Source organism: Myotis yumanensis, unplaced genomic scaffold (genome assembly GCF_028538775.1).
Source record: "Myotis yumanensis isolate MYYU_CA2020_CCGP unplaced genomic scaffold, mMyoYum1.0.hap1 SCAF_10, whole genome shotgun sequence".
NCBI lineage: Eukaryota > Metazoa > Chordata > Mammalia > Chiroptera > Vespertilionidae > Myotis > Myotis yumanensis.
The window spans coordinates 54011782-54034395 of NW_027223761.1; the positions used below are offsets into that span (position 1 = coordinate 54011782).

Sequence of the window (22614 nt, forward strand, 5' to 3'; positions counted from 1 at the left end):
ACAATAAACAGGCTTTGTTAATATTATCTCAATTAGTGAAATTTTAAACTCACCTTCATAACCATTGTCTTATTTTGATCAATTCAAGAGCTCTTAAACTCTTCTTCAGAAAACATTTGCAGGTTCTATTTCTAAAGCACAAGGCTTACTTCTGAAGTAATTATTCATTTTCAAATGGCTTATTTTCAAAACTTGAGATTTTTCTGAAAGAATTATTTAATATTCAATATAATCTGTGCCTGCGAGTTTAAAAATATCTTAAATTTGTGGTGATTCACAATTAAGGCATTTATTAAGAGCTGGCATGCCCAACGGAATTTTGTGACTCTAGGTACATTTGATTACTCATTTGCATACATACAGTCCTGCAAAGAAAATTCTAATCTTATGGTTTCAGAAAGGTTTACTATTTGACAGCAACCTGGAAACTGAAAGTAAGGTAGAATCCAAGGACTCAGAAACTAGAAATCAGGGAAATTTATTCTACCTGTATATCTGTAGGCTATTATTAGTATGTTTGCAATTCCTAACATAATCTAAGAAGTTCCATAGCTTCTGAGCAACAAATAAGGTTCAGGATAAATGTTTTCTTAGGCAACTCTTAGAACCGACTCATGTAAACAAACTAAGGTAGACCAATGCCTCTCATTCTCGCCCACTTCTATCTTTTACCAAGAGCCAGAGCTAACAGAATGAAGGGAAGCCTTTCCTATGAGATATGTGTGGGGTACTTCTTTTTTCATTGCTCCATTTTGTGGTGAATTCTTTTCAACACTCCGTATCAAATTTGAAAGGAGTATGAAGAGGTAAGAGTCAACATTGAGATCTATGCTTCAGTACAGTGGGCTCATACAACTTACACCACACCATGGATTCGCACACAAACTGTCTAGCTTTTTACTGTGCCTGTGCTTTATCCAGCTTCTTCAGAAGCCCTCAAGCCCTGGTGAAGGGGGAAGAGTGGCCACCCAATCCAGTTTAAAGTTCAGTCTGATTCAATAACTTAAAGAGTCTCTCTCAGCTAAAACTGCTCATTCATATAGCTTTCCCCCTCTCCTGCTTATTTCTGTCTTTGAAATAATGCCCAGTTGTATGGGAGTGGACAACTTGGGGAGGGATGGTGGATAATAAGGTTTATCCATCATCACACTCTTGGGGGTAGAAACAGATTGGGTTTATTGGATCTCCATGCTGTTCTTTGGCTCCTCTGGTCAATGTCCCTGTCCATCTGGTCACTGGACATGCTGCTGGCCTCCGATGCAGAAGTCTATTTGAAGAGACTTGGTGTCCTTTTTTTTTCGCTCAAGCGAAAACTCCCAGCTGCTCGGCCTGGCTGACAACACTTGCCTTGGGCCCCGCATTCCTCCCTGAAGTCGTGTTCTCATTCCCACTGAGCAGACATTGACCAGAACTTCCCTGAGATGATGCCCTAATGCCAGCAACTGCCTACCTTCAGACTTCTCCTTATGTAGTAAAAGTAAAACACTCGTTGCATAAGCTTTCTGCTCCTTTCAAATTAGTAGATTTCTAACTACAACTAGAATCTAACACAGTCCCAGGCATGCAGCAACACTCATCCATCCATTTATTTAAGAAATATTTATTTGGTAGCTATTAAGTGCTAGACACTAAGCTAATATAAAAGATACAGCAATGAATAAGACTGGCAAAATAGCTGCTCTTATGAAATTTACATTCTAGTGGAGAAAGTCATCCAAAACACATAAATAAAAGTTCTCATAGTGATACAAACAGTGACAAAATAAAACAAGTAGTGCAATAGTAGGGTGTAGGTGGGGAGTAAAGTGGAAAGAGGAATAAAGGCACTTTACAGGCACTAAGACCTAAATGATGAGATAAGCCAATAAGGCAAATATCTTGGTAGAAGTCTACTCCAAACAAACAAAAAAGCAAGTGAAAATGTCCTGGGCACCATTTTGGAGAACCGCATTTTGGAGGGCTAGTGTGGCTGGAATATAGTGAGTAGGGAAGAGTGGTAAGAAATGAGATGAGAGCCCTAACCGGTTTGGCTCAGTGGATAGAGCATCGGCCTGTGGACTGAAGGGTCCCAGGTTTGATTTCGGTCAAGGGCATGTACCTTGGGTGCGGGCACATCCCCAGTTAGGGGGTGTGCAGGAGGCAGCTGATCGATGTTTCTCTCTCATCGATGTTTCTAACTCTCTATCCCTCTCCCTTCCTCTCTGTAAAAAGTCAATAAAAGTAAAAATAAAAATAAAAAAAAAATGAGATGAGAGGTAGGCAGAGGTGATGGGGAATCTTACAGGTGAGGAATCTGAATTTGATTCCAAGAATAATGATTACTAAAAGGTTTCAATTAATAAATACCATCTAAACAAACATGATACAATGATATGAATTTGACTGGTTCAAATAAATGTTATGATTTTACTGTTTAATCCACATAACTATCTATTTCAAAGTACATATCACAATTGTATTTATCTGTTTAATGTCTGTCTCCCCTGGTGGGCCATGAGCTCCATAAAAATAGTGTCCACTATTAGTGGTGCAGAATTGTTGGGGTCCAGCCCCAGCAGGTTCAGGGGTTCCCAAAGGTGTGGAAGGAGTCAGCGAAGAAGGAATGACATGGAGACAGCGTTCAGTTGATCAGCAGCCTAGCCAGGTTCTCTAGCCAGGTTCTAGCCAGGTTCTCCTGCCAGGTTCTATCTTTATTCTCCTATTACATCTGTATTTATACCAGTTGATTTTAATCCTATCCATTCTATTTCAAAGGTTAGGGCGTTTGTTATCTCCATTCCAAGGTCACTACTCTATTGTTCTGTTAAGCTACAAGGAAGTAACTGAAGGAGATTATCCTAAGTAAAGATTATGTAGCTTAAGCGTGATTGTTCGTAGTTAAAGTGATTAATTACCTGCTGGCACTTGGGGGTTTTATTCCCTTCATTAGTCCTGTTAATCCCTAACTCCAGGGGAAAATCTCCACCTGGGGAAACAACCTTTCTCGGAGAGGTGACCTTGGTTAAAACACATAGCCCTAAGAAGGGGAGCAAACATATTAAGAACAGTATGCCATATATGCCAGGTCCCTTGAAACATATGCTGTGCAGATGTTTCTTCCCTGCAGCGACTGTGTCAAGCAGCAAGGATGGACCGGCTTCCAGCACGGAATGAAGGAAGGCCCCAGCCAGCAGCCAGCAGCTGGGGAAGGAGGGCCCTGGCTGGCAGCCAGAGGCCCTAATTGGCCCTGATCACCAGGCCTCTAGTTACCAATAATACAAAATAAATGCTGCACCAGAAATATGCACAAATATTATGGGAACATAAGAGATAAAGTGACTAAGTCCACTTAAAGGTAGAGAAAAAATTAAGGAAGTTTTTAACCAAGAAATAATAAATATTCATTTTGGGGGAATGAATGTTTATATTAATAAAGGACATCTATATCATGTTCTATTAATTTTATTAGCTCTACAGTTCAATACAACATATACTCCTTTGACAAAGAAATTAACATATGATTACCATAATATTTCAAGACATCTTGAAAGGATTTACTCCTAAAATCTTTTAGAACCTTCTATTTTTATTATTATGTACATCAATCCCTCCACCTGAGAGTTAAATCAAGGCTAAAATAGTCATAATATTACTATGCTAGTGGTAGGAAAAACTAGATGAAGAAACCTAGTATATGCTGCTTTCTTGCTGGATACCATATACAGGAGTGGGCAAAAGTAGGATTACAGTTGTGTGTGTGGAAAATAATACAATAATCACTAAGTAATAATGCAAGAAAAAATTCTGTTTTGCATACTCACAACTTTAACCTACTGTTGCCAACTCTGTGCTAGTGATAGAGATAACCACCACATTTTCATTATGTATTTAGCAGAAATCACCGGATCCTTTCCTGCTCTCAACAAACTTTTGGGGTTTCCTTACTTTATTCTGTATAGAGGTCTCATATGCCATCAAAATAAATGAATTCTTCCTATTTCAGGAACTGCGCTGATAAAAGCATCCTCCATTGAAAAACAACCAGCCTTAAACATGAAGTACATAAATTTAGTTAAATGGTGCCATCTGGTGACATAAATCCTGCAGCAAATACATAAAGTCCAAAATCAAAAATGGCAATTTCTCCTCTTCATGGCATCCAATCTAAAGTGTCAAATTTAAACGTAAGAAATACTAGATCCCTCCTGACATGAAAAACACAACTAATCACACTCAGTATATGACAGTCTAACATTGGAAATAACAAGGATTGCTCGGGTCACATTTTATGCTTACCACTCTTGTTTCTCAAGTCTATCCTCAAACTTAAGTCTTTGGAAGAGATTTAAGTCTAATGTGATGCTTTAGCCGACTCCTAGAGGACATTTTAAAAGCATACATATCAAACACATCTTGAACCCCTGTTGCAGTCAAATCCATTTCTTCACTTTCTTTCTGACCTCTATGAATCTGTATAATGTCTGCACCTCAAATACCACTTCCCTGAGAAAGCCCCTGATTCCACTGCTAAGGTTAAGCCTCTCGCTCATAGTGCCCTCTACTTCTCCTCTATCGCATTTATCACAATTGTATGTACTATTTATACAATTCTGTTTAATGCCCGTGTTCCCAGTGACTATATCAATAAATATCCTTTGAATGAATGGATGGATGGATGGGATGGACAAACACACGGACAGATGGGAAAAAATGTCTTTCTCTATTCTTTCTTCTTACCCAAATCCTATCAGTTACAAGACCCAGCGTAAGTTCACATTTTATATAAAAGCTTCCCTAGAAACACCAATTACAATGATCCCTACTTTTCTGAACTCCTGCAGCATTTTGGTCTAGCCTCCAGAGTTTAGTCCTTAATTGTATCCTGTCTTGTACTTGTCTATATATATATGTAAACTAGAGGAACAGTGCATGGATTCATGCACTGGTGAGTCCCTTGGCCCTGCGACATCCCCCGAGGGGTCCCAGATTGCGAGAGGGTGGGTCTCGGGTGACACACCCCAGAATCAGGCTCCCTCATCTCTGGTTCTGGGTAGGTCACCTGAGAACCGCAGCTGCCAAGTCACGGCAGCTCTGCAGCTTCTGTGTCGAGCGTCTGCCCCCTTGTGATCAGTGAGCATCATAGCTACCAGTTGGAGTGTCTGCTCCCTTGTGGACATTGTGTGTCATAGCTACCAGTCTGACAGTCGAACAGTTGGATGGTCACTTAGGCTTTAATATATAGAGATATTACCTTCCCAATTGACCTTAACCTCCTTAAGGGTAAGGATTTGGTCTTTAATAACATCCATCTGCACATTCCATGTAAATAGGTAAGCACTTCACAATAACTAGACTATCAGCACTCTTTTTACTTAAATGGAAATATTGTAAACAAATAAATAGGAACATACTAGGCCTTGGTATTTAAGAATTTAACATTCATCACTTTGGCCAATCAAGACTTATTTAAAGGTCCATGACATGTAGTCGTTTATTTGTTTCACTAGAGCACATGCTTCCAGGTGTGAGCGGCAGCAGGCACTTACCTAAGTGATTCAGCCTCATACAATGTAGATTTGCTGTGCTCTATCTGCAGGTAGAAACTACCATTAGGTATCCAAAGGGTGGGGGGGAGAATCACTTAAATGTTTCAGATGCACTATTGTATTTTAAAATTAGATTTCATAATGATATCATTAATTTATGGATTCTTGAAATACTTGAGATATACCCCAGAATTTGATCTTGTTAAAGATTAAATCAGATCTTTATAAAACCCAAGAATGAAGAAATGCCATTGTTATCGTTTCCCAAGCTTATTACTAAGAACACGTGTTCTCAAACTTTAGCATGCCTCAGAATCACGGGAAGGCTTCTTAAAACACTATTTGCTGACCCCTACTTCCAGAGTTTCTTATTCAGCATGTCTGGGGTAAGGCCCAAATTTGCAACGCTAACCACATTCCCAGGTGCTGCTGGTGCTGCTGCTTCAAGAACCACACTTTGAGAACCTCTGCTTTGGAGGATTAAAGCCCAGTTACTCTAAATCCACATAACTGTGTGGGCCTTCACACTCACTATCATCTACATGAAATCCTTTGACTTCCTTATGATCAAGTGGCAAAATTATACATTATGATGAATAATTAAGACCAAACTAGCCATGATGTTTTCAAATAGTTGTTATTTTAAAATAAAAATATGATGTTAGAATTACTACATTGGGAAAATATGTAGTGGTTTTATTTTGTTCTAACTTAAATGCAATACAACTGTTATAGAGATTGATTTTGTAGCACTTGCCACCATTATATTTAAATAACTACCCAAATATCTAATGTCTCTTTCCCCCGACTTGATTGCTCTCACCCCTGAAAGCAAGGACTATCCTTTCCTCTGTAGTTTACTATTGTATCTCTGTGGCCTACCACAATGTCTAATACTAACAGGCCTCTTAAAAAATAACTGTTGACATATGTAAAACTTTAGACAATAAAAATAAAAAAGTCCAGTCTGCATCTGCTTACCTACCAAAAAATAAAAAAGAAATAACTGTTGAGTAAATGAATAAACAAAGTTTATTGACAACCTATTGTTATTTAAGGTGCACATACTGGTAGTACAAACGTAAATTAGATATAACTTCAACTCTCAAGCTACTCACAGTCTATTGAAGGGCAGCAATATATTCAGTTTATCAGAAGGCAATGTAATAAGTGCTTTATAAGTAATATGCACAAACTGCTGAGGGACATCATTAAAGGGCTGCTTAAAGCCGCTAGCAAGTAGGGACATGGTAGAAGGCTTCCACAAGGAAGTGATAAATCCCAATATGTGGTATATTTAATGTCTCATCCACATTGCTAGTAATCTCAAGTATCCACAGGGTTCTATGCTAAGCTTTATGGAACTAGCAAAGTATTCTATTCTAACACAAAATCGAACATGCAAGTCTCCGAAGAACAGGACAGCACTTTTCTAAGATGTTGCTACTAGTAGGGTTTTAAGAAAAGTATCACTTTACTGTCCAAATATTTCCCCAAAAAAATTCCCTTCAAACACTCTACAGTGAAATTTAAAATTTCAAAGTATCTGGAAGAGAAGTATAAAAAAGATTTTAGCCCTGACCAGTTTGGCTCAATGGCTAGAGCGTCAGCCTGCGGACTGAAGGGTCCCAGGTTCGATTCTAGTCAAGGGCATGTACCTTGGTTGCGGGCACATCCCAGTTGGGGGTGTACAGGAAGCAGCTGATTGATGATTCTCTCTCATTGATGTTTCTAACTCTCTATCTTTCACCCTTCCTCTCTGTTAAAAAAATCAATAAAATATATTTTTTTAAAAAGGATTTTAAAAAACATTTCATCTCTCTCCTTCAGCATCTAAATGAAAAATAACCTGAGTGCCTTGAAAATCGAAATGTTTTAGCAATACTAAACAAAAGAAACCTAAATCAATTGGTAAAATATTATGGAATTTCAATTCACTTCTATTCAAATTCTGTAAGGTATTATTAATGCAATCATCATAGAACTATAATTGTCCATTGGACAAAACTTTTTCCTTAGTTTTACCACAAGATGGCCCCCTAAGCCTAACATCTAAATGTGCAGCTAGCACATCGCTGTTTTAGGCATTTTTCTTTTTTATATATTAATAAACACTAGTGACTAACTTTTAAGAGCTTAAAGTGTCTTTTTCCACTGTTTATTATTAGTGAATTGAAAATTAAAAGAAAATACAGGGACTCTAGAAGTAAAGAGGAAGAAAATTAAACAGTTCATCATTCTCCACGTGCATCATATATCCAGCTATTTACCATAAGAGCAATGTATCTCACCACTAGATTTCATTTTAAAAATTTTCCAGAATAAGCATATATTGCTTTTATAATCAGATAAAATTATACTTTAAAAATAAAAAACAATACTTTTGCAATCACCTTCTACCTTATTATCAGAGAACCCATTTATAAAATGTTTTTATGCACTATAATACTATCAAAGTTATAAAAACAGAATTCCATCCTCAAAGATTGATACCATCTAAGACATACTAGCTTTTGTTGTGTGTTTTAAAGCACAAAAGAAGGACCACAAAAGAAAGAGCAAATTTACTTTCAAAGTGATATTTTTCATCTGTAGAGAGGCTTGGTTTCCTGGTCCCACCTAAGTGTTACAGCACATTCTTCAATACAGTACTCCCCTTTACTATTCATTTGTGTTGGATTTTATGCATTATGATTCTCTTCTACTTCTTCAGTTAATTAAGAGACATGCAAGTTATTATTTTAATGTACTGACTATTTAAGTATTAGAACAATGGTGAAGCCACTGTTTTCCCTACTTGTAACAAGAACGACAACAAGAGAGTAGGGAAAGGAGTTGGTTCAAACAGAAAGCAGGTTATAGGCCGTAAACAATGCTCTATTTATCAGTGGCATCCCACTTATCCTTTTATAAAGCTTTAATTCCCTTCAGGCTGCACAGGGCTACAGGGTTTTTCTGCTTTTGTGTTCTTAAAGAGGATACACAGTAAGACCACTCAAACATTCAATAGCAATAAATTTGCAATCAGTGTTTAGCAATCCACACGGAATGGAATAGAAAATTATATTTTGTTGTATAATGCTGCTCCATTTATTATTATTATTTCTGCAGGCTAGTTTATCCCAAAATGAATTTTTAGAAAAGCAGCCAAAGCAAATCTATCCATTCAAAGCTGGACACCAGGATTACTTACATAACAGCTTTTTACAGATTATTGTTGTCTCTTATTTTTTAGAGACATTCTAACTACATTGTAGGCTTTTTGCCAAGATATTTATCACTCACTCAAAACAATTACAAAATGCAATTCTTTGTCATGAATTTGTCCTTTTATTACCCACATCATAAGGTTGCGATACCAAATGGTTACATTGCCAAAGTATAATAAAACTAGAGGCCAATGCACGAAATTTGTGCAAGAGTAGGTCTTCCTTCCCCCGGCTGCCGGCACCAGCTTCCCTCAGGCACCGGGGATTTGGGCTTCCCTTGCAGCCCTGGCTCGATCGGAAAATCATCCAGAAGGACGTCCGGCCTAATTAGCATATTACACTTTTATTATTATAGATTGTCTAACACATCCAATAGTAATCTTCCTAAATCAAGTTCAAAAACTGAAACTCTCAAAAGACTTAGCTAGTCTTAACTAAACATAACATACAAATCTATTTCAAGATATTGCCATTCACAGTTAATGGCCTTTATTAATGATCAATTAGATGAAACTATTAATTTGTAACTGAGAAATGTGTGGCTTAAGAATGTTCTCAACTACTATTCTCTAATGACAGGATTTATTTAAATTCTGCAAGAGTCCATTTAGAGTTGTTTTTATTTAATTCCAACTAAGATGATTACAGTTATTTGCGTCATTAATTCTTACCAGCCACAAGAGAATATTTTAAAGAACTTGATCCACGGGCCAAATAATCTTGTAACGATTTTTTCCTCCTGTTTTTATTCACTAGACTGATTCTCAAATTTTCAAAATATAATAGTCTTTAAAACTATATTCAGAACAAGTTGGAGTTTTTGTCTGTAAGTATACACATATATAATAGAAACATAGATAAAATATTTTCAAGATTCTCATAATCCTATTTTTAGATTTTGTTTCAATAACTCCTAGACTTTAAAAAGTAATAATAATGTCAAGGAGACTAAGTTATTACTTTAAAATGTATTACTTAAGCCCCAGCTGGGTTTGCTCAGTGGATAGAGCATCAGTCTGCAGACTGAAGGGTCCCAGGTTTGATTCCAGTCAAGGGCACATGCCTGTGTTGCGGGCTCCATCTCCAGTGTGGGGCGTGCAGGAGGCAGCCAATCAGTGATTCTCTCTCATCATTGATGTTTCTATCTCTTACTCCCTCTCCCTTCCTCTCTGACATCAATAAAAATATTTTTTAAAAATATATTTTAAAAAAGATAATGCAGAATTTTAATACATACCTAGCAGAGCTTGAAATAAGCTGCTCCTAAAGATGCCCATCACCTTTTTAACAGCGTTTTTCAGCTGCTGCTCCTCTGGTTTCCTTAATTTTTTGCAGTATTCTTCCAGCAATGATAAAGCTCGGTCAGTATCTGAAAAACACGGTTTAAAAATTCTATCTTTTGGTCTTAGAAAAATAATGTTACATTACACAATTCTATAGTTGTATTCCTAATTTCATGACAGACTAATTTAATAAAATAATCACAAATTCCATAAACTACCACATGAAATTGAGAATTATACTCAACTCCTAATTTTAAGAACCCACTTTTATTTCTATAGTCCTGTTTCCCAAAAGGATCTATAACCATGAAACAACACAACACAAAGGTCCTGAATGTCATGTGGGCCAGGAGATGTTCACACAGCAGATGTGATTCTCTCTTGCCAGAAAAATTATCTCAAAATTGATAACTTCCTATAAAACAATGCCCAAATTCCTTAGTACAAGGAATTAAGGAATTCAAGGCCTCCCTCTCATGTATATTTTCAGCTATATTTCTTAGGACACATTCCACCCTCTTTTATACACACACACAATGCCCAAGCCACATTGGATTTCTCTCTCTCTCTCTCCCTCCCTCAAGTACACATGGATCATTCACAAAGATAGACCACATGTTAGGAGACAAAAAAATCTCTACACGTTCAAGAAGACTGAAATCATATCAAGCATCTTCTCAGGTCACAATGGAATGAAATTAGAAATAAACTACAGTAAAACACACACACACACTCAAAAATATCCAAACAAATAAAGGGTAAATAACATGTTACTAAACAATGAATGGGTTACCAATGAGATCAACAAAGAAATAAAAAAACTTTCTGAAAACAAATGAAAATAAACACACAACAACCCAAAGCCTCTGGGATAGCAAAAGCAGTCCTGAGAGGGAAGTTCATAGCACTATAGCCCTACCTCAAAAAACAAGAAAAATTAATAATAAACTATTTAACCCTACAACTTAAAAAATTAGAAAGAGAACAACAATAAAAACCCAGAGTAAGTAGAAGGAAGGAAATAATAAAGATTAGAGCAGAAATAAATGACATAGAGATTTTTTAAAAATACAAAAAAAAGCCGAAACCAGTTTGGCTCAGTGGATAGAGCGTCGGCCTGCGGACTGAAAGGTCCCAGGTTCGATTCCGGTCAAGGGCATGTACCTGGGTTGCGGGCACATCCCCAGTAGGAGATGTGTGGGAGGCAGCTGATCGATGTTTCTCTCTCATCGATGTTTCTAACTCTCTATCTCCCTCCCTTCCTCTCTGTAAAAAATCAATAAAATATATTTTTTTAAAAAATACAAAAAAAAAATCAATGAAACCAAGAGCTGGTTCTTTGAAAAAATAGGCAAGATTGATGAACCTTTAGTCAGACTCATCAAGAAACAAAGAAAGAGACCCAAATAATTAAAATCAGAAATGAAAGTGGTGAAGTAACAACTGATACAACAGAAATACAAAAGATTGTAAGAACATACTATTAACAACTATATGCCAACAAGCTGGATAATGTGGAGGAAAAGGGCAAATTCCTAGAAAAGTACAATCTTTCAAAACTGAATCAGGAAGGATCAGAAAACCTGAATAGGCCAATAACAACTGATTAAATTGAAGCACTAATCAAAAAACTCCCAGCAAACAAAAATCCTGATCTGGATGGCTTCAAAAAAGAGTTTTACCAAATATTCAAAGAAGAACTAAAACCTATCCTCCTCAAAGTATTCCCAAAAATCCAAGAGGAAGGAATACTTCCAACCTCTTTTTATGAGGCCAACATTACCCTAATTCCAAAACCAGATAATGATACTACAAAGAAAGATAATTACAGACCAATATCCTTGATGAACTTAGATGCTAAAATCCTCAACAAAATATTAGTAAATCACACCCATTGAATAGATCATACATTGAAAAGATCATACATTGTGACCAAGTGGGATTTACTCCAGGGATGCAAGGCTGGTACAATATTCACAAATCAATAAACATGATACATCACATAAACATATTAAAAGACAAAAATCAGGTGATTATATCAATAGACGTAGAAAAAGCATTCAACAAAATCCAACACCCATTTTTGATAAAAACTCTCAACAAAATGGGAATAGAGGGACCACATCTCAACATAATAAAGGCCATATATGACAAACCTATAGCCAACATCATACTCAATGGGCAAAAACTAAAACCATTGCCCCTAAGAGCAGGAACAAGACAGGGATGTGTGCTTTCACCACTCTAATTCAACACAGTACTAGAAGTCCTAGCCACAGTGTAAGACAAGTATAAATATAAAAGACATCCCAACTGTCATTATTTGCAGATGACATGATATTGTACAAAGAAAATCCTAAAGACTCCACCAAAAAAAATTACTAGATTTAATAAAAGAATTTGACAATGTAGCAGGATACAAAATTAACACCCAGAAATCCATGGCATTTTTATACACCAATAATGAATTCTCAGAAAGAGAAACTAAACAAACAATCCCATTTACCATGGCAACAAAAACATTAAGATACTTAGGAATAAACTTAAACAAGGAGATAAAAGACTTGTACTTGGAAAACTACAGAACAATGAAAAAAGAGATAGAAGAAGATATACACAAGTGAAAGAATATACTGTGTTCATGGACTGGTAGAATTAACATCATTAAAATGTCCGTACTACCCAAAGCAATTTATAGATTCCATGCAATCCCTATCAAATTACCAACAGCATATTTCACAGATCTAGAACAAGTACTCCAAAAATTTATATGGAACCAAAAAAGACCCTGAATTGCAAATCAACAAATGACAAGTGCTGGTGATGATGTAGAGAAAAGGGAACCCTAGTACACTGCTGGTGGGAATGCAGACTGGTGCAGCCATTATGGAAAAGAGTATGGGGTTTCCTCAGAAAATTAAATATGGAACTGCCATTTGACCCAGTGATCCCAATTCTAGGAATATATCCTAAGGAACCCGAAACACCAACCAGAAAGAAATTTATGCACCCCTGTGTTCATAGAAGCACAATTTACAATAGCTAATATCTGGAAACAGCCCAACTGCCCATCAGTAGATGAGTGGATAAAAAGGCTGTGGTACATTTATACCATGGAATACTATGCAGCAGTAAAAAAGAAGGATCTCCTACACTTTGAGACAACATGGAAGCTACCTGGAGAGTATTATATTAAGTGAAATATACCAGTTAGAGAAAGACAAGTATCACATGATCTCACTCATATGTGGAATCTAATTAACAAAATAAATTATTGAACAAAATAGATCCAGAGACACAGAAGCATGGAACAGACTGTAGAATCTCAGAGGGAAGGCGGGGGGTGGGTGGGTAGAAGAGAAGAGATCAACCAAAGAACTTTTATGCACATATGCATAACACATGGACACAGACAATAGGGTGCTGAAGGCTTGGGGAAGGGGGTGGGATGTTATAGAAGGGGGTCAATGGGGGAAAATGGGAACATATGTAATATTTTCGAAAATAAAGATCTAAAATTTTTTCTAAAAAACATTTCTAAAAAACACACAAAAAAACCCTAGGAAGTAATGAGTTTAGAATATTGTTTTTACTATAATTTAATTTATAAATGGCTGTGCTTGAAAGTAGCTTGAAAATTTGTTGAAAATGTAACAATAGGCTCTTGCAAGCTGATATGAGCCCATTCTAGCATAGCAGGGCATCATTGCCCTTCTAGGTTCCCTCCCTATATCATGGATGTCCCTTCTCAATCACTTGTACTAGTCCTCCTCCATCCCCAAGCCTCTAAACTTCTGGAGACTTTCAATTCTTAGTCCTTAGGTAACCTATCCAGTATCCTGGCTTTAAATACTGTCAGTAATCTCAAGACTCCCACATTCATATCTATACTAAAGGCCCAGTGCACAAAATTTGTGCATGGGTAGGGTCCCTAGCGGCTGCCAGACAGGGCCTTCCTTCATTTCAGGACGCCCCCTGGTGGTCAGCACACGCCATAGCGAGTGATTGAACTCCCGGTCTGTTGAACTCCTGAGGGGACACTTTGCATATTAGGCTTTTATATGTATAGACTAGAGGCCCAATGCATGAAATTCATACACTAGGGGGTGGGGGTTCCCTCAGCCCAGCCTGCCCCTCTCACAGTCCGGGAGCCCTCAGTGGATGTCCTACTGATGGCCACAGTCTGGCAGCAGAGGCTCGGAGCAGGTGTCCCGTGTGTGTGTGTGTGTGTGTGTGTGTGTGTCCACTGGGGGTCTACCCCCAGCCACACTGGAGGCTCAGAGCAGGCACTGTGTGTGTGTGTGTGTGTGTGTGTGTGTGTGTCTGCTGAGGGCCTGCCCCCAGCCACACCATGGAGGCTTGGAGCAGGAGCCCCTCTGTGTTGATCTCTCAGGCTCCTGGCCTCCACTGCATGTTGTACTCTCCCTTGAGCTATGGCCAGGATGGGGGTGCTGCTTGCAAGCCGGGCTTTCCTGCTCCAGGATCGCCATGGCGACGGGGGAGCAGGCCCAGCTGGGGGCTGCCCACAGGCCGGGCTTGCTCTCCTGCTCCCAGATCCCCATGGCGACTGGGGAGCAGGCCCAGCTGGGGGCTGCCCGCAGGCCGGGCTTTCCTGCTCCCGGATCAGGCGCAGCTTGGGGCTGCCTACAGGCCGCACTTTTCTACTTACCGATGGCTGGATCACCACGGTGACCCAGGGCCCAGCGGCACTTTCCTGCTCTCCAATAGTCATAGGGTCCCGGCTGGGGGCGGGGCTTAGCAGTGCAGAGCTTAGGCGGCACGGGGGTCCCGGCTGGGGGCTCAGGTGGCACATAGGGGTCCTGGCTGGGGGCGGGGCTTATGCCCCGCTGCCCAGGGCTGCACATGGGGCCCGTATGGCAGCTCGTGCTGTCCCGCCCTGCCTGTAGTACAGGATAGAGGCCTGGTGCACGGGTGGGGGCCGGCTGGTTTTCCCTGAAGGGTGTCCCGGATCAGGGTGGGGGTCCCACTTGGGTGCCTGGCCAGCCTGGATGACAGGCTGATGGCTGTTTTAGGCTGCCCGCACCCCCTTTAGGGTGGGGGTCCCCACTGGGGTGCCTGGCCAGTCTGGGTGAGGGGCTAAGGGCCGTTTTCAGGCTGGCGGGTGACTGAAGCTCCCAGCCTCTCCTTTTTTTCTTTTTCTTTTTTTATTCTGGGATTTATTTACTTTCTATGGCTGTCACTGGAGCTGAGAGCCGGCTTTAGCTCTGAGGCCGGCTCCAGCTTGAGGCCTCGGCTGCTGAAAGCAGATATCTGGGCTTTGCTTAGCTTCTATAATTGAAACTCTGTTGCCATCACTGCCGCTCTAAGCTCTGAGCCTGCTGCTGGCTGAAAGCAGCTATCTGGAGCTTGTTTAGCTTCTATAATTACAACATTGTTGCATTGGGCACTCAGAGCTGGGCTGCCGCAGGCCGGGAACCTTGGCTTCCTCCATCACTGGAGCAAGCAAGCCTCCTGTTCACTTCAGCTGCCTGGCTGCCGGCCGCCATCTTGGTTGGCAGTTAATTTGCATATCCTGCTGATTAGCCAATGGGAAGCGTTCGGGGGTATGGTCAATTTGCATGTTTCTCTTTTATTAGATAGGATAGTTCAAACCTTTCTCCTGAGTTACAGATTCATCTAACTGTATATTCAACATTTCCATTTTGATGTCTAATAGGCATCTCAAACTCACTCTGTCAAAATTGAACTTCAGGTCTTATTCACCACTCCCAACCTACTTCTCCGGCAATGTTCTCCATTTCTGAGCCTTTCAATTGTTCAAGCCATTATCACTGGAGTCATCATTCATTCTTCTTCTCTAATTCTCTACACCCAATCCATCAGTAAATCTTGTTGGCTCTAATATCAAATTATATGCAGAATCCTATCACTTCTCACCACCTCCAGTGCTACCAGCTGGGTCCAGGCCACTATCTTCTATCCCCTGCATTACTGCAATAACCTCCTACTAGTCTACATACTGTCACCTTTGCCCTCCTACAGTCATTTCTCTTTCTTTTTTTCCCCCTACAGCCATTTCTAAACACAGGAACCAGAAAGATCATAAGTCAGATAACATCACCCCTCAACTTAAACCCTCCAGTGACTCCCCATCTTACTCAGCAAAAGCCCACCTCTCTGATTTCAGTTCTTACATTTCTCCTCTTCCTCAGTCTACTCCAATCATAGTGATCTCTGCTTTTTCTCAATTGACCAAGAACTCTCCTACCTGAGAGATATTCTTGCTCTTCTACCTAAACATTCTTCCCTCAAATGTCCATAAAACTTACTCCTTGACTTCTTTCATATCTCTGTTCATATGTCACCTTGTCAAGGAGGCCTTCCTTACTACTCCTATATGACATAGCAAACCTCAAGCTTACTCCCTTGAAAGAAGGGAGAATTTCAATAAGCAGTAATAAATGGAAAACATCTTGTAATTATTCTTTTTTACCTGAGAAGGTTAGAAATACAAAAATGACTGTGGATACACAGGAAGCCCTCTCCAATTTTAAAATAAGAGGTATTCAAAGTTGCCTTTGAATCAAAAACAAATATTTGAATCCTAATTTTGTCGATAATTTAACAATCAGCAGTTTCCCCAAATGACAGTGGCTTACTGAACTCACTTTCTAACCCATTCCTTACCATTAATGTTAGTAATCAACAGTATAATAATTATGCTATGCCTCCCCCAAGTACTTAAATGTGTCTTTGGACTCTAATTATCTGATTATCTCTAGTGCCTCAAGCTTTGGTATTTTTTTATTCTTAATTTGTTAGTTTCTGAAATTTTACTAAGTATAAGGAAACTTTTTCTCTTTTCTTACAATTACAATTTTTAAGCTCTTTTGTTTACTTCTGTGGCATTTTTGTAGGTATTCACTTATTCTGATCTCTTATTCTTGTGAGCAACAATTCTCAAAAATGTATCAACAGCATTCCCATAATCACGGCTGCAAATATAATTTGCTAGGTAAGGGGACATTCGCTAATCCATTCAGCACATATTGAGTAACTACTCAGGGGAGACACAGTATTGATTTAAGCAGTTCAATGGCCTTTAAACCAACAGAGCTTATTATGCCTCTCATCTCTGTATGAGAAAAATCTGATACTAAAACAAATAGCTAGAATATAAACACACACACACACACACACACACACACACACACACACACACAAATGGTCAAATACAGTCAACTTAGACAACTTAGGCTTTTGCCTGCCAGCATCCAGTGCTGAAATTATGGCTGCCCTTGTTACCACCTGAGGTTAATTCCATTATGCCCTTTATCTATCTTCACTTAAATTTTTGTTTCTGATTAATGAAAGATTGAGTTCCCAGGTAATCTAAAACTAGATAGTTGTGCAAAATTGATAAATTAAGCAAAAAAAAAAATTGTAGATATACAAAATGACAAGGATCTTGTTGTACAAGTCAAACACCCCTAGCCAGATATTGACAGCTGACAAGTCGAATAAAGTGGAAAGTTCAATAATTATCCAAGTAAGTCAAGACTAAGATTTTATTTGATGTTCAAATAACCAGGTACTCTAAGTGCAGAATTTTTCACATGAATTGCCAATATAATGGCATCAATTCTCCTATTTTCTTTATTAAAGGAAATCTATCTTCTTATGAGTCCTGAATCTACTGAAAGAGGAAACTAAATTTGGATTACAGGAGGAAATGGGAGAGGGAATCATTTTTTTAAATAAAATTTTTGCATGAAATATGCAATCCAAAAGATATAATGAATATTACATAATTGAAATTGTAGGTAATCATGTGTCTGTTAATTATGGTTCAACTCTTTTTGGTTTAAAAATAGAATTGCCCAAAGTTATAAATAACTTGGGACAGGTAATTTAAATTTGAAACAGCTAATGGAAATACTACCAACAAATTAACTTTTAGAAAGAAGAAAAGAATGACACAAAATTATTTGCTACAACGTAAGAAAAATAAGAATTCTAGAACATATATTAGGAAAACTAAGATTGACTTATAGTACAGAAGGGGGTGAACTTAATACACAAGTCTTGGAGAGCAAAGCATTTAGAATAATGAAATTATTTACATAAATTTATGCAACATTTTTTAAAGGTTAGAAGGAACTTTTACATGCATTATCTGATCTGATTCTGAGCACTGCGAAGTCATATTATGCCTATTATACATGAAACTGAAATTCATAGTGGTTTGTCCAAGATCACAGAGCTACTAAATAACAGAGCTTAATCCTAAAGCTTTTGATTCCATGTATAGTGTTCTCTCCACAATACCATCCTTAATCCCCTAGAAATAATTCAGCATATTTCTATAAAAAATAAAATAAAACTTGATCAATAAGACATAAATTATATCACTGAATTTTAGAATCTAGGATTAAATGTTAAATCACTAATTTTCTTATGTGTTTGATATAAAAATGGTATTTGTAACAAAAAATTAAATTGTCCTACCTTAAAAAGTCTGGTAGATAGAAATACTAGTAATAATTTCTTTCATTCATTCATTAAATATTTATTAACTATCTTACTATGTTTCAGGTATCTGAAACTTGATAGCAAACAAGGCAGGCAATATTTCACCCTCTCAGAGATTTTGGTCTGAGAGTAAAGATAATTAAATAAAAAATCTCAAAGTAAAACATTAAAATAGAGTGCAATAGTGCTATGTTGAGGTACCAGGTGCCATGGGAGCAGGGAAGCAAGTTGATGCCATATAAACAATGTTGAGTTTGGCCTTATATCCAAGGAGGAGTAAAAAGCCATGGAAGATTTTTAAAAAATATATATTTTATTGATTTTTTACAGAGAGGAAGGGAGAGAGATAGAGAGTTAGAAACATCAATGAGAGAGAAACATCGATCACTGCCTCCTACACACCCCCTACTGGGGATGTGCCCGCAACCAAGGTACATGCCCTTGCCAGGAATCGAACCTGGGACCTTTCAATCCGCAGGCCGACGCTCTATCCACTGAGTCAAACCAGCTAGGGCACCATGGAAGATTTTTAAATGAAGAGAAGCATGACCATTTTTTTTTAAGTTTTAGAAATATCACTTTTAAAAATATTTTTTTATTGATTTCAGAGAGGAAGGGTGAGGGAGAGAGAGATAGAAACATCAATGATGTCCAGCTGGCATCTCTCTCTCCCTCTCCCTTTCTCTCTGAAATGAATAGAAAAGTATTTTTTAAAAAGAGAGAGAGAGAGAAAGGAACATCCATGATGAGAGAGAATCATCGATCAGCTACTGGGGATCAAACCCACAACCTGGGCATGTGTGCTGACTGGGAATCAAACCATGACCTCCTGGTTCATAGGTTGATGCTCAACCATTGAGCCACACTGGCTGGGCTAGAAATATTACTTTAGCTACAGTGTGATATATAGCAATCGAAACAAGTAAGAGCCCTGACTGGTTTGGCTCAGTGGATAGAGCATTGCCCTGCGGACTCAAGGGTCCCAGGTTTGATTCCGGCCAAGGGCATGTACCTTGGTTGCGGGCACATCCGTGGTGGGAGGTGTGCAGGGAGGCAGCTGATCGATGTTTCTAACTCTCTATCCCTCTCCCTTCCTTTCCGTAAAAAATTCAATAAAATATATTTAAAAAAAAAAAAAGAAACAAGAACAATTAAGTTTTTCTTTCTTACCATTTTAAGTGAATATATGCAAAACTGAACACAATTTTGATATTTATATGACATTGTAACTAGCAAATAAAAATATTTTAATAGCAAGTACTTATATATGCTGAATTCTTATTATTGATGTTATTTTTGTTATTTTATAAATTGAGGATATTTGAAAATAATAAAATGATGAATACCAATAGAAAAGTTACTCTTGTACCTGGTCTTTAGAAAAGAAGCTTTTTGGTGTTAAAAGGTGATACAGTTCAAGGTGATACACCAAAGGTATCATTTTACTACTAATAAGCTTAGCTAGCATCTGATGAGCAATTCTAAGCATTCTGCATAGATCACCTGATTCAATTTTTACAAGAACCCTAAGAAATACTATTTTGCAAATGAGAAAACAAGCTGAGAGAAGTAACTTGCCCAAGACTACACAATCATTAAGTGTTGGATCCAGGATTCAAACCCAAGTCTAGCTGTCACTAAAGCCTATTCTTGTAAGTATTATGCCACACAGGGAAAGGACCACAGTTTTCTTTTTTCTGTAATTGTCCTTAGCAATTATACTTTACTGCCTCGTCGGACCCCCCAAAAGAATTTTCAATATACTTCAATAAACACGTGTTGATCAGGATATTTCCCCTCTTGAAATAAAAATATCTATCTATATAAAAGCCTAAGTAACTGTCTGACCATTCGACTGGCTGGTACCTATGATGTGCACTGACCACCAGGAGGCAGACGCTCAATGCAGGAGCTGCCAGGTTACAGTGACTTGGCAGCTGCGGTTCTCAGATGACGCACCTGGAACCAGAGAGGAGGGAGCCCGATTCCAGGGTGTGTCACCCGAGAACCGCCCTCTCGCAATCTGGGACCCCTCAGGAGATGTCGGGGAGCCAGTTTCAGCCCAATCCCTGAAGGCCAGGCAGAGGGACCCCACTAGTGCACGAATCTGTGCACCGGGCCTCTAGTATTAGTATAAAATGATGTATTTATATTACTGCATTTCAGATAAACCATGTTTTCAGATTTTCTATAAAAATGTTGGAGAGAACAATGGGAAAAGTTCAAAATTAAGTAGCAATAAATAGAAAGGAACGCGAGAGCAAATTACGTCTTTAACTGAATATTGAAATGTACGTACTAGAAAAATGAAAAAAAATACAGATAAATCTTTTTTTAAATGGTATAATTTAAATTGTGGGGAAATGTCTGGCCAGGCTTAAAGCAGATCTAAAGATTGCACTTACTCTGTAAATATTGGATGGCTTACAAATTACTTTAGTATATAAAAAAAAGAAAAAAATGCTCAAAAGAAATGTCATCATAATCTATAAAAAAGCACAGGATATGTAAGCAGAATTGTCCTTGTCATATCTGCATGGACTTTTATGACTCTGAACACAACTAACCTTCTTGAACCAGTTTTGTTTGTTTTTTAAGTATTCTGATGACAAGGATTTGTGTAGAGCTTTCCTATGGTATTCTTATTTGATAGACACAATAATCTCCAGAGGTGACTATTAAGAGGGTAGTCAGATACTGACCATCCTAATAACACTGAATTTGAAGCTCAATCTGTTGATTTTTTTAGATAAGACAGCCAGCTGATGTAGACTGAACTCCATCGCCGGGCTCTCCATTGCACCATAATGCCATTCACCTGTTCAAAGAACACCATACCCATCAAGTGTAAAGTGTTGGTCCTATCACTAACTGCAAAAGTGAAGCTCATACATATTATCGTCTTTGAACTGAAAATAAACAATATATAGTGAGAGAGAATAGTATTAACCCTTTCAGAAAATGAAACTGAAGTTCAGAAAGACATGATTTTCACAAGGTCACCTGGTGGCATCATCATAAGAAGGCACATAAACTTGACTGCACATGTAGGAGACTGGCACTTAGAGAAAATCATTTTTTTCTCTCCCTAAATTTTCCCACTTTTCTTTCTTCGTATTCAAATTAGTAACTGGACGTTAGTGCCTCAGGGAGGTATGTGCTAGGACAGAAAACAGAGGGATTTTTAAGTTATTCTACTTCTGCTTTCCTAAAACCTAAGCCCTCAAAATAAAAAGTTTATTACAGAGATAAAAGAGATTCTCAGGTACATGCAGAGAGAGAGAGAGAGACAATATCCCCAAAAGATTTTTGCAGCTGAAGAAAAGAGAGAAGTCTTTGGATCCCAAGGGAGCACCACTGTCTGTTTCCTGGCACCACTGTCTGGAAGGCAGGAAGACCCTAGAGAGAAATGGCATCATGATGCATCTAAGTAAACAGAAACAAAGGAATTCTAGGGGGAAATCCACGTCTTGGAAGTAGCAAATCTCTGAACTATCTAGACACAACTCATGTCTCAGAGGTAAGCTATTATATACAGACTAGAGGCCCGATGCACGAAAATTCGTGCAAGAGTAGCCCTTCCTTCCCCCGGCTGTGGCTTCGGCTTCCCTCCTCCAGCTGCCCATAGGCACCCGGGACTGGGCTGGCTTTCCTCTGGCCCTGGCTTCATCAGAAAGGACGTCCAGAATGACATCGGTCTAATTAGCATATTACCCTTTTATTATTATAGGTTATCAGTGACCAGAGTATACTCCCATTCCAGGAACTCTACCATAACCTAGGGAAGTAGAGAAAACCTTACACAGAATGGAGTTATTTTTCCACCACTCAGTGACTAAGGATCAGAAATAAAGTTGAACTACAGAAGATGAATGGATATTTCTTACATTCCTACATTTACAGACTGAGAATCTATAATGATTGTATGATCTTGTCTCTTCTAAAAGACATGTCTTCTGACTACTAGTCTAGGGTTTTTTCCTTATTATCTTTGATGATGATGATGATGATGACTTCAACGACGACAGAGGTCATAGTGATACAGTTCAAGGCAAAGAAAACAAATAATGATCTGAAAGAGTATTTTACCATTCCTCACGTTGT

The 22614-nt window shown here is 38.4% G+C and overlaps 1 protein-coding gene across 5 annotated transcripts in view; it reads right to left on the reverse strand.

Moving 5' to 3' along the window:
* The window catches only part of DLG2 (discs large MAGUK scaffold protein 2), a 1989136-nt gene that overhangs the window by 1960940 nt on the left and 5582 nt on the right, over positions 1 to 22614 (reverse strand). For all 5 annotated transcript variants that reach the window (XM_070425737.1, XM_070425735.1, XM_070425736.1 and 2 more), the window contains exon 2: positions 9972 to 10103. In XM_070425737.1, the coding sequence (XP_070281838.1) occupies positions 9972 to 10103 (132 nt within the window). The remainder of the gene's footprint in view (positions 1 to 9971; positions 10104 to 22614) is intronic.